This window comes from Trachemys scripta, chromosome 2 (genome assembly GCF_013100865.1).
Source record: "Trachemys scripta elegans isolate TJP31775 chromosome 2, CAS_Tse_1.0, whole genome shotgun sequence".
NCBI lineage: Eukaryota > Metazoa > Chordata > Testudines > Emydidae > Trachemys > Trachemys scripta.
The window spans coordinates 168,722,682-168,736,217 of NC_048299.1; the positions used below are offsets into that span (position 1 = coordinate 168,722,682).

Genomic DNA, 13,536 nt, shown 5'->3' on the forward strand with positions numbered 1-13,536 from the left:
CATTTTCATAACCTTAAACACTAAGAAGGCTTTAGCCCTGCCACTATAATTTGAGACCACGTTGTGCTGTTTGAAGCTCCATAGAGCAGGGTTTTGATTAGCAATCAGTAATTAAATGAAGCCAGAGATCATTTGTTAACACATTACGTAAAATATTTATATTTTAAAGTGTCAAATAAATTCAGTTCCCACCTCCTAATTTTTAGTTTGTTTTGTAAGAAACTAACAAATATTTGTGGAGCAAAAGACTGGTGCAATCGCAGGTGCTACTACAATACAAATAATAAATAGCCACGATAAGAATATTAAGAGATTGAAATCCAGTTCTGCTGTTCCTCCTCTATCTTCAAGACAGTTACAGAGATGGAAGCTTAACTATTTCTCTTTATAACAAGGCCTGCTGCTAGTTTATTTACAAACTCCTTGACTACTCATTTACTCACCTTAACTGACATCAGCTATTTCTAGTACAGAAATTCCCAGCTACATCCCTGGAAAATCAGAGGGGGAGTTCCTCATTTTGCACCTGGCCTTTTCTTTAATTTTAAGTGGAAAACAAATGAAACCGTCTAGGCTGTGAAGTTACAGGCTGATCTTGCTCCCACTGAAATCAGTGTCAAAATGCTCAGTGGCTTCAGCAAGGGGAAGATCCCATTTTGAAAGAATAGTTACATGGTTGTTAAAATCCATTCCTTATTCTATGCTACTAGGTAGGATGCCTTTGGTGGTTCTTTATTAGCTTATTTTGCAGTCTCCTCTCCCTGATTTGGGTTGTTGTTTCTTCTCTCTCTGTCAGAAGGTTGTGTGGGTGGCTTATACATTTATAGAAAAGAAAGCTGGGTAAGTCATTATTTATAACCCACTTGCTTTGTATAAAAAATAAATATAGGCGATGCAAATGTAGATTTATGTATAACATATGCATCCTTGTTCATCTTATTGCCTGGAATTACCCTGTCATTAGACAGTGATTTCTGAAAGCAAGCGTTTGTCAATTAGAAAGGCACATCTGCATGCTGGTGCATTTGGAATAACACCGGAATGGGAGATTTCCCGGGAGATTTTGCTTCTATTGAACAAATCCTTTCCCTTCTAAAACTCTAAGAAGATTGATATTAAAATCGAAACAATTTGCAATACCCCAGGAGAAAAAAAAATCAAATCAAATAACCCAGCATCCTAGTCTGTCACTGGCTCAGCCACTAACTTCAAAAACCATGTTTATTATTTCACCAGCCCTCTGTCTGCCGCTTCGTCGCCATGTAGAACTACTTTGTGTATTTGCTAAATATAGAGAGATTATTTATTATTCATTCATTCTAATTCGAAAATCTCTTGAATGCACTACTGAGATGGAAACCGGTCCCCTTCCCAAAGAGTTTGAGATTTCTTTATATAGTTACGCCACTATTGTTTTAAAAAAATCTGGAAATATAAAGCAATAAGAAGCCATTTTAATCCAGATTCAATTTGTATTTCTGTAATAGAATGGCACATCTTTGGCGTTTAGTCCTGCAGTCCTTATACATGCAAAACCTCTCTCTCTCAATGGAATCCAATCTATTTATTTCAGTGGAAGTTTTATCGAGTAAGAACTGCGGAATTGGGGACTTTAAACTATAATCACATGACCACATCCTGCTTGGGATAGAAAGTCAGTGGGATTGCTACAGCTAGCGGGATTTAGTTCCTGACGGAAATGGATTTAACTACTAGCAGTAAAAAAAAGACCCGTGCGCCTTACGCTGGCAAAATTTCAGTGGGAGTTTGGCCCGAAGAAGGACCCGATTCTACTCCCACTGCAATCAATGGGAGTTTTGCTGCTCGCTTCAGTGGCAACTCTAGCGGGTGCTAAGGCAGTGCAGGGTTTGCCTGAACTCTCCCATTTCCTTCCCCCCCCCTCTCTTGCAGCTGACAGTTTGTGCTAAAAAAATAATAGCAACGTGTGATGTCATGATTATTTTTAATAGCGATCTAAATTTTGATCATCTGGGAAAAGCCATTCGCAGAAAGCCCACGGTTCCCTGGCAGTGCCAATGTGGGAAAGAAGGGAAGGAAGGGAAGGGTGGAAAAATGCCCATGAAAGGAGGCTGAGCTTTGCATAGATTGGTGATTTCCTCTCCCCTCCTCCCCCACACACATATAATGTATTTTATCATTAAAAATCAACATCGCTTCCAGTGCTAAAGGCGGCTGGCTCCAGTTCCGGGGCCCATTTGTTGCTGGGATTCAATACGTTTGGGAAATGCAGATTGGATTGCAACCCACTGTTTGATTTATGAACTGTTACGTTTGCTATTGCTTACCCATTACATTTCAGACTTTACAGACCGGGGGGGGGGGGGGAAGAGAGAGAGAATAATGATATGTTGGAGAAGGGGGATTATTACATTTCCCTCCCGCACCAGAATAAATAATATGTATGACTAGAATTGCAGAATCAAAATTAAACTCTGACCCCCTCCTCCCCTTTCCCTCAGCTTCCTACCTCTCGGCAGGACTCTCATCTTATAGGTAGAAAGGATGTGTTTACTCCTTGATGTTTACCTCTCCATAAAGGCATCAAAATCCTATAAATAGACAAGGTTATAGCAGCTTCTGCTGCTAAATCAATAGGGCCCAGTCTCCTGGCTATTTCAGCTGAGCTGTCTTATTAATTATGAAAGGACTCATCTGATCTCAGGCAGCAGCTTTCTGTCCCTCCTTTGCAGCATCTTAATGGTGGTTGCTTTCTCTCCCCTCCACAGCTATAAACGGTCCCCTTTTCAGCAAAATGGGTTTATTTTTTTAAAAGAAACCACTAAATACGTATGTAAAGACTATTGCTGTAAATAGTCTGCCTATAACGCCGCCAGCAATTGCTGTGCCAGCAAAACCCGCGCATGTGGATAAAGGGAAGGATAACCGGGGCGGATTTTTGACAAACTGCTGCAAATGCAGGAGTGCTAGACCTGGGAGTCCGTCCTGCATTGCCCTGGCACCCCGGGTTCCCACTGAAATCTGGCACTCACTCTAGCTGGCTTGGGCTGGTTCCCTCTGTAAGCAGTCACAGCAGATGAGTCCCACGTTTTAGAAAAGGAGTATTGTGTACTTTTTAAGGGAGTTTTATAGCATGATTTTTAAAGGGCTATGTTAATTAGTTTAGCAATTCTATATTTTTTTGCACCAAGATGACGATGTTAATTAATTTAGCAGCTCTGCATTTAGCCGCTATTATATTAAAAGCCTGTCCGGTTAAATAGATATATACCATGCATATTTTACAAATAAAACGACACCCTCATTTCAAACAATAATTTTTATTTTATACTTCTTTCTATACTTGTAGCAAATTTTTTTTTGCTGAATTGGCTTTATAATAAACTCTTTTTAAATTACATCTTTTCTTTTAAAATCAAGGTTCTTTTTTTGTCAAAATCAAGATGCTGTATTTTTAGGTTTACATTTAAGCCCCCTTTTTGTGATCTATACTGTTGGATATTCAGGTATTTTACTGTATGTGTAACATCTAAAACAAGAGAAGAGGAGGGAAATTAAAGGCAGTGAACTCGGAAAGATGCTTTGACAACACCAAGTAAAGCTAAACTCTCAGCAATCTTAGCACCATTCAATCCTTCAGTCATTAGATATAATCTCTTTCCTTCCTTCTTTTTTTTTAACTGTCCATTTCTTTCTTTTTTTCCCCTCGAGGAAATTTTTTTTTGCAGTGGAATGACCAATAAACAAGCGACTGTGGAGGAAAGATGATAGATTGTGAGTTATTCACCATATGCTTCACACGTGGATATCAATCTTGGATTCATTTCCAGTGCCTTTTTTCTCAACTCATCGTTTTCTTTCATATTACAAGAGGAGCCCATCTTTTGTTGTTGTTGTTGTTGTTGTTATTATTTATTAAGATTATTAATATTAGGTGGCCCAAAGCCGTTCCTGAGATTCTTTTGCACAAAGGGCTCGGGTTTTCTATTTTTATTTGAAGAGACACTAAAGCTGAGGTCCGATTTTGGCTGTTTGTTGCTCATTGTTTGGTAACATTTGGCAAATAAAACACAAAATAAAGAGAGAACGTTTCCACAATCCTATATGGATGTTTCATCATCACAGATAATCACAACGGTCCCCAAAAAACGGATGGACACTTCCTCTATAAATCCAGTATATGGAGAGTGTGTGTGTGGGTGGGTATGTGTGTTCTACCAGAAGAGACCTCCTAGAAGGAGAACCAGGTCATTAACGCTGCAGAGAGAGCCAGCAGGAGCAGGGGGAAGGCAGGGAGGAGTAGGGAAGGAGCTGACCCGTTGCTTCCTCCGCATAGTTCAAATAAGCTGCCTTGAAAATCGAGGTTTTTGGATTCCCTTTTCAGTTTTTCCCAAAGATCTGTCGCGCCTTCCTGGCAATCCGTGAGGGCTGTGAGGGTGCAGGAATGGAAATCATCCCAGTACCTGGGGAAGGAGCAAACACAGGGGACAAGCGCCAGGTCACTCGCTGCACAAGAGGGCCCAACAACATACCAACCCCACGCCCGATTCCCTCCACCCGCATGCTCCCCTTCCAACCCGCTCCTGATTCCGCCCCTCCCAACAGTTTCAAATGTGTGTAGCGATGACGGGTGCCTTGATGTTTGGGTGCCCAACCCCCCATTTATGCAAATCAGGCCCCCTTCAAGAAGTTTCCCCCTTGGGGCGCTGCAAAATTGAGACACCTAAAATCAATTGTGACTTTTTGAAAACCTTAGCCCTTGTTGCCTTCAGAATTGCAACCTTAGAAGAAGCAGCCCTACGCACAACCGGCTCGTTTTGCACTTAGGCTCTGCTCCTACTCCCAGTTAAACCAGTGGGTGTGGGGCCGTTGATTTCAATGAGAGCAGGATCAAGCCTTCAGTCAATAGCTCTGTTTCAGGATTTCCTCAAGAGTGACTGCGATCTTAATTCCTCCCCGTCCCAAACGCCCCCTAAGCAGGCGGCTTGCTTCCATTCTGAACGAGCAAGGAGGCTACAGCTGGCTTATTTTGTATTTACTCGGTAACGTTCTGTTATTGGCTTTTGCAAAGAGTCAGAAATCGAAATCTCTGCCTTTGAAGGGAGAGTGGCTGGGGTCCAGCGCATAGCCCCGTAAATCATAGGCAGGGGTAGGAGGTGTGCCTTTTGCATGCACAGAATAGCTGGACATCTTCCAGGGGGGGAAATAGCCACAAAAAGCAAGGTGCCTATTATTAACCTTCCTTAACTGTCGGACTTTATTAAGGAGCGTGTTTCTTAGCTGTAATGATTATGATATTTATTTATTGCCTAGCATGATTATTGTTGGAGAGTGTTCTTTGGTTTTGATGCTGATGAACTGTATTATTGTGTGGTGAGATTTGATTTTACTCTTCCAGAACGATGGAATCGGCCAAAGTTTAAATATCCTAAAGTAAAGTTACTTCACAGAAAAGCACCGCGTTCGTTGGTGATCCCATCTAGGAAAACCTTCCACCGACTTCAGAGGGCTTTAGATCGAGCCCTCATTGCACAGAAAACCAGCCACCTCTCTGCAGAATGCCGAGTGGCTTTCGATCAGGCGCCAGGTCAGTGATTCTGAAATTACAGGGGCAGTATGCCTGTGATTTCAGAATCCTGACCTAATCCAAACCCCCACTGGAGACAAAGGGGAAGTCTGTCCAGTGATTTAAGTGAGCCCAGGATCCTTCAGTGTTTAGAATAAGAAACCACTCACCCCCGTGGAAAAAAATCCAATATTCCTAAACTGCTTTCCCATTTTTCTCACTCAAACCAAAACCAGATCTCGAGGCTAAATCTAAACTCCAAGCAGGATTGTCTCATTTCAGAGGAGACTGGCAGATCTCTCTGTAGTGGTCTCGGTTATCTAAAATCAGTGTGGCCTCTGTGAACTGTTCTCTGGTTTGTTTGTTTTTTCCAGGTAGGCGCTCGGTTTTCGGTTATTTTTTTAAGCAGTCCTGCAGATTCTAATTTATGAGCACTCTACACTGGTTGTAGACTCCAGTGTTTGCTACATTTGTAATAAATAATGAGATATTGAGATGCCAAGAAGGCTGAGAGTGTGCCTCTCCTGCAGTATTTCTGCTATAATTGCATCTCCCAAAGGAAAGTTAAATCTTCCCTGATCTTCTTTCAATACACATACTGGCATAGAAAAAGGGGGAGAGAAACCTCTACAGAAATCAGGCGCAGGCCGGTGGCACTGGACAAGAAGCTAACTCCTGAACAGTATCTAGGACAAAGGCTTTAAATTAGAACGATAGGGCCCTTATTTCTGTATTTATTCTACATGCAGCTCAGCAGGTACATTGCAGCTGGCCACGTACCGGCGTTGTAGACGCTGCAGATAGCAGCCTACTGTCGATCAGAAATATATAGACAGAAAGAGAAGTCACAGGGGTTTCACAGCATTGTCTTTTGGGTTAACATGTCTTGATTTAAAAAATGTTTCCGTTCAAAGTACATTGTTTTCTGACTCCTTTTTTTTTATGTTTCAAGAAAGACTTTATGACACCGCCTTGGCTTCTAAATGTGGCTATTTGCCGGATATTTCAGGATTATGCAGGAAAACAGCAATTAGGGAAATCCTATAAACGGATTTCTTTTTTTATTAAATTAAAATGCAAACGGTGCGTTACTATCTTCAAACAAAGAACCCCTTAATGGACAGTTCTTAGAAATGAAGCATTAGCTCTTATCCTCCTATTCTCACCAACAACCTTCATATGTCCCCAGTAAAGAGTCAGGAATGGGAGACAACGCTTTTTTAATGTGGGCGAAATAAATCAAGATTCACATTTCCTTAAGCAATGGACCCCTACCCAGGCGCTAGTCTGGAGTCTAAGCAAAACTCTGCAATGACTTCAATGGAAACTTGTGCTTAAGAACTCCCTGCCCGGTCTGGCCTAATGTTCCTTCCACAAGGACTGAAAGTTTGACAGCGAAACCATCTCAGTGTCTCAGCCTGCAGAGATCATTTCAGTGCCAGTCTCTCTTCAGACACGAGTATTTCTTCTACAAGCCCAAATCATTATTCACACCTTATTAAGCAATAATGTTAACTCTACAAATGAAACTAACTAGATCTGAATTATCGTGGAAAAATAACTCTCTCTAATAAGGCAGCAAGGTGCTATTTATTCATTATTATTATTATTTCTCTGTATATTCGATTGCATTGTTGTCATCTTAATTTATTATGTTTAATTCCGGGGCCAGATTCTGATCTCTTTAATCGTGTTGCTTAGCAGATGACTTAAAAAACAGTCCCACATTTCTAGAGTAAGGAAATCAGAACGCGACCCACAAAAAATAAAGAATCAGGAGAGTCAATGAAGAATAAACGTAGCCCTAGGATTTCGCTGCTTAGGTGGTTTGCAAAAACGATCCTATTTTAAGCAATTCGTTAGCAACAAAACCGGCCTTTAAGAAGAGCCAGTACCAGCCAAATGTTGCCAACCCCATGCTGGATTTCCGACCTCCATTTTTATTAGCACCGGCACCACCCATGTAAATGACTGTTTGCATTGACAGCTAACGCTGGATGTCACACTTGGGGCCTTGAACAGATCAACTGGGAAGGGACCATCGACGTTACAAAAAAATGCAGAGGGCAAGAAAAAGAGAAGAGAAGCCAAAAGAATACATAGTCAGCGGGGAAACGAACTGAACGGCCCAGCTACAGCGCATGTTAAATCTTTCCTCGCAGTACAGTTTTGCTCTGATTGGCGCTTCAGACTGCAGAGAAATAAGGACGGAGGTCAGGCCAACTCAGGCCATGGACAACTGAAAATAAGGCAGCACCTTGCAGCGCCATAAAATCCCTTTCTTTTTACGCAGAGAGCCACGCTCACAGCAGCAATTAGAGCGGGATTTTCAGCCCAGCCAGTGATATTTTCTTTTCGAATAACCACCCCGAATGTAACCCTGGCGATCCGTGACGAGGAATAACAACGAAATAGGAAGACCTACGAGCAGATCGTTTGGAGATTTCTCTTGTCGTCCAGGTCCTGCGGGTAGTTGGCCATGTTATCGCCCAGCCTGAGCAAACAGTCCGAGAAGCCCCTAAAGACCGCATCGCACTTCCCCGCTGCTCTCACCGCCTGCACCAGGTACGCTGGGGAACAGATCAGCACCACATCAGCCCGGACAGATCCCAACACAGTAACTCTGTACAGCACTCAACCCCCACATGTCTGTGAGCTACATTCAACCCCTCCCCAACCCGTCCCCCCCCACCACCATACACGAGGGATCAAAGTCGTGATTGTGACAGAAAGATCTGCCATTCTTGTGCACCCACCAGGTTGCAAACCGCTTTGCTTCCTTCTCAGCACACAAAGCCAGCTTTCCTGTTTGGGCATTTTCACCAGCAGACGGGATTAATTTTGAATGAGGGCAAGTGTGCTGAGAACAACAGGGTTAGAGTCAAAGGCATTCAGGGAGTGGGTTTGTGACTTTGATTTGTGTGTGTGCGCGCGTCATTTCTTATTCCATCTCTCGCTCTCCCCTTGTATGTTTGAATCTAGTTTACAGTAGCGTGGCCCACTACAGTCTTGATTACCGTTAGGTTGTTTATTAAACGCAATTTTCAATTTAATTCTTTCCTTTCCCGGGATGCGTTTTATTGTTATAACATTCTGCTTCCGATCGTATAGACACACACGGACACTCTGATAAGGGCACTTCATTATTTCAGTATTAACTGGGTAAATAGCTGCGGAAAATGAAACCTCTCTGAGAGGAAAACATTCACAAAACACGCAAAGGGCTACGGCTCACGTATATTTCTCCCTCCGATGGTGCAACAGCGTGGGGTGGGAACGAAAAGTTTGTGGGTTGCAATCGCTAGTAAGATGAATTCTTCCACGGTTAAAATCTTTTCCTGGCTATATTTCCCATGTTGCACCTTTCGGATTTTGCTATTCACTGGCACACACTGAGACGCTGTTTGAAAAAAATGAAAATGCCCTCCTGTGTAATCCACCGATGGAGTGAGTGCTAGAGTCACAGACTAGGGGTGTGTGGGTAAAATTACTTCTCCCCTATGTCGTAGTTTTGCAGCTAGATTGGTGCCAGAGAGACGCCTGTGGTTTATATGTCAGACTGTGTGTCTCTGGACATGTTGTCCATAGCCAGATGGATCGACGTGGAGACACAAGAGCATCATTTATCTCACTTCACCTCAGCTCCTCTATGTACCGCTCTGCCTAGAGGGCTAGAAGTTTCTGAAAACTGTCTAGCTATAGCTGAATCCATCAACCAGGCGCTCTGTCTCTAGCCACACACAAAACTGACCCTGCTGGGAAGAAGGTGCTCCCTCTCGATCTCTTCCCCTTGCAATGAAATCCACACCGTGCTGAGGGATAGAGTGGATTTTCAGGCAAGGGGAAGCCAGGCTGTCTTGCTGGGAAGATTTTTTGTAAATACCTTTAAAGTGATATTAGCTCTAAAATCCCTCCCAGCCACTAGCCTCTCCTGGTGCAGTGGTGCTGAGGGGAGTAGGAGTGTCACTGTGGTTTGGTCTCTCTCTCTTTCTCTCTCTCGCTTTCTGCTTGCCTGCATGGTCAGGACTCACTCAATTGATTTGTCTGTTTGAAAAAACAACAGCACCAGATACAATTTCTGGCTGACTGGCTGGGATTCGGTAGCATACGGGCTATTTATCCCTATCAATCCCGCTGCAAATGAAAGGGAATTAGAGGCTTGTTGGTTTAATTGATCACTGGCTTGATCCTGAACAACAGAGCTCAAGGCTCTCAGCTGCTCCCTCCTCCCCTCAATGCAGTGCATTTTTAGCCACCTACAGTAATCGGGTTAAGGGAGTTGCCATTTTCACATGCTGCTTTCAGGAGCCTGCCCCAAGTGCTGGGGGCACACACTGGGTTGGGAGCCTGGGATTGCAACCGTAAGAAACTCTGCCCTAGAGATTCCCCTGGGGAGCGTGGCTGCTTATTTTTAAGGCGCTCCAATTACCAAGTAAGTGGCTGGCTCCAAAAGGCTCCGTTTCAACTCAGAAACCCCGTCACCCCTCCCCGTTTGATTCATCATTAACCTGATTTAGTAACCACACCCCTCACCACCGCCGCCCACCCGCACGTCAAAACACGCGGGGAGGGGGGGGGTGCAGACATTGGCTACGGTACAAAACATGCAAACAAATAGCAGAGCTGAGAACATCCCGAGAGAGAGAGAGAGAGAAAAGTCCTATAAAAGCCACCGCGATCCCTCCTTGCAAGCGAACGAGGAAGGCGAAAACGCCACTTCCAAGCGGCAAAATGCTACAAGTCACTCTTAAAAATATAGGCTCCCAAATGATCTGCCCTATGAATCGACTCCTCCCGGGCGCGCCAAGATGCGATGGCAACAATAATAATTCGTAAGTGCCATTGTACTGCCTTCGTGCTCGGCAGGAGAGGCCTGCTCAAAGCACACGCGGGCGCGTGAGCGAAATGACGTACAGTTAATTGCAGTGTTAGCATGCTGTCGCTGTCCGCGGCTTTGGGGGCAACTGTGCTTTAAGAAACGAGACAGGGTTTTTCCCGAGTTACACAACAGTGGGATTTCTCTTGAACTAGGTCGTTTGAAAGAGAAAGGGGAAAGTGCAGCCCGTCGACAACGCATAAGGGCGAAAGGATCCATCCATAATTGATCCTTTTTGCATTCCTTAATTTTGCAGCTTATTCTCCACATTTAACACGCTCTTTAGCTCCGTCTACTCCCCGCATCATCTGTCTCTCTGTCTCACCTTCCTTCCTTCCAAGCTCCTGCAATCCCCGCTTCTTTCCCTCAGCCACCTTTCTTGTCAAAATGTCAGTGGTTCGGAGAGCTTCCAGCCATTCATAAGGACCAAGGCACTGGTGCAAAGATGTACATACATTTGGGGGGCACCAAACTAATGCGACAAACTTCCATTTCATACGAACCCTTTAGTAATTCACCAGAAGAGGTAAATACACTTCTACACTGGATGTGGCATTTATTCTCTTTACAAAATAGAGGTGGCACCTTATTTCAAAATAGTAATAAATACTTCGGCGTAAAATAAAACCAAACGGCTCTCCGAAGAGACTATAAGATCCGAAAATTCATCCCTTTCCTCACTACCCCAAAAATATCTACACTTTTAATAATGTTTGAGGTCTGCAGCACTGGTTTTATCTGAACTTTCGAAATTCCTGCACGTTTTCGAACGATCTAGTGCACATAAAGTGCCAAAAATATGTAAAATTCACGGCGAATAAATGCCTCTCTTGGTAAAATTTCCTATCCTCACATCCTCCTCCAATCTCCAAATAAATAAATAAATACATTTATAAAAAAATAAATGTAGTTTTAAAAAGGCCATGTGTCCTGAAAAATGGTTTTGCAAAGCGTTCATCATCCTTTGCAATTATTCTGATTGAAATAATGACATGAATTTTGAGGTTGGCAAATTCTAGCCACATTTTCTCGAGTTCAATGTTTCGTCTCAAGGGTTTCCCCCCCCCCCCATCGATGCGAAATTTATTTTCATCGCGTTTTGCCTTTTCTCCACGCTCCCCCCGCCCCAATGCTGCAGAGATCGGCTAGCGAGGAAAGCGACAGAGCGAAATGATTTTTAAATAGCAAAACTGAGCATTTTTTATTATGACAGAATTCCTTTGCAGAAAATCTTTTCAAGGGTTTCTCTTGTAATCTGCCAATGTATCGATAAAGGATGTGTTTTAATTATTTTTAATCCAAGATCGTTTTTGGATAATGCTAGGGAATTTCTTTCTTTTTTTTTTTTTGTTATTAGTTCCTTATGCAGAATGAAAGGAGTTGCTAACTTAAAAGCTGTTTTAATATTTGTAACTGTGAAAATACTTTAGTCGGAAACATTGAACAAAATTTATCTAATAAACAAAACCTAGCAACAAAATCCCAAACAACAGTAAGAAAAAATACACATACACGTATATCTATCTATCTATATTATATATATATATATATACACACAAACTAGGGTGGGGGGAAACCTGTGCTATTTTAAGTAACTCCCAAAGAATAGGCATTTTGCACCTCTACTTTAGTGACAGAGGTTCTCTTAGTTTACCCAAAATTAATTCTCAGGCAATAAGATTTAAATTTTGTTTTTATTTCACCACCACACTTAACAAAAACATTCACCGCAGCTGGGAGAGCCCTAACATACCAAAAGACAGCATTGCGACCCCTTTGCACGTCCCTGGTTGCCTGCAAATAAACTTTCCAGTTAGACCTCTCTCTAGCCATTTTGTTCCATTATCTCATCTCTCTGCCCCTCTAGGGAAGAAATAAATGTCCTAGCATTGGAACCACTGAATTGTCGATGGCATATATCTAGAAAGAAATATGCATGTAATCGTTCCCGGGGAGGAGGGAAGGAAAAAGAAAGCAACCTAACCATTAACGAGCATTTCATCCGTCTGGTTTGCAATAAGGAAGAGCAAAAGTGGTTCAAGAGGAATAAGAATTCGTTCCCTTTCCTGCGGAAAAGCTGTTCTTTCAGCGCTTGGCATCCTGAATAAACACGAACATGCCATTAAAAAGAGCGAGCGAGGAGAGTACATAGCCTGGTCCCTTCGCCGCGAATCATGCCAATCATTTCAGGTTATTTAGACATTCCGTTTCTGCATGCATCAAATGGGGTTTGGTGCAGACAACTTGAGACACAATTTGGTGGTCCACTTACCTATCTGTACAGCAAGGATCAGAGAAATATATCTGCCGTTCAACTTAAGTCCCATCCTACATTTAGTAAAACCATTTGCGACTGCAGATCTTTAAATAGTTACTTTGGAAAACGTGGGGGAAAGCTGAAAAACAGGCATTGCCAACAAGTTCCCAGCAGCGGAGACTTTGCAGACGAGGGGGAGATGGAGAAAGAGGGAGAAGGGAGAGCCGGGAATGGTTCACTCCATTAGCAGGGGGCGGAGGAAGTACAGCCTCACGCCCACCACCAGCCCTGACGTGAGGGAATGACACTGACGGATTCTTTTTTTTTTATGTGCACCTTGGAAGGAGAAACGCCATTTATAGGCATCCCAGTCTGGATTTAGCCGCTCTCTGCCATTAATCGCCACGAAATCTCCTCCCCTCGGTGAAATTCCCCCGGGCTGCTGGCTGCTGGTGTGACCCTGCAGGACTTTAGGGGAGCCCTGGATTCTCCACGCGCCTGCAACAGCCCCGACAACAAACAAAAGCCCCACCAGAAGGAGCTGGCCCGTGAGGAACTCCTGCCATCTTTATTAACACGTCCCCATGGCCAAACACTGCAGCAAGCGCCTGACAAGCAGGGCAGCTTCTGTTAAGCCTGGCGTGTGCGTCTCTCCCCCCCCCTCTCTCCCCACTAAACAGCTGCGTCCAGCTTCTCTGTGTCTGGCACGCACCGACCTCTAGATGTGATCCTTGCGGGCTTGTCCTCACCCTGCAGCGCTGGCCGGGTCCTCAAGAGCAACAGGCGACATCGTGGGGGGCTAAAGCTTGGCCTTGAACAGGCTGCCAGCAGGCTGGCTTGGCTCTTTTGGGCTGAGCT

The 13,536-nt window shown here is 43.6% G+C and overlaps 1 protein-coding gene across 1 annotated transcript; it reads right to left on the reverse strand.

The window, feature by feature from the left end:
• Positions 1–3,694: 3,694 nt before the first annotated feature.
• NRN1 (neuritin 1) lies at positions 3,695–12,912 on the reverse strand. The gene is made up of 3 exons (XM_034762260.1): positions 12,694–12,912; positions 7,971–8,115; positions 3,695–4,442 (listed from the first exon to the last, which is right to left on the reverse strand). Exons 1-3 carry the CDS (start codon positions 12,746–12,748, stop codon positions 4,211–4,213), a joined length of 432 nt encoding a protein of 143 aa, XP_034618151.1. The 5' UTR covers positions 12,749–12,912; the 3' UTR covers positions 3,695–4,210.
• Positions 12,913–13,536: the final 624 nt, after the last annotated feature.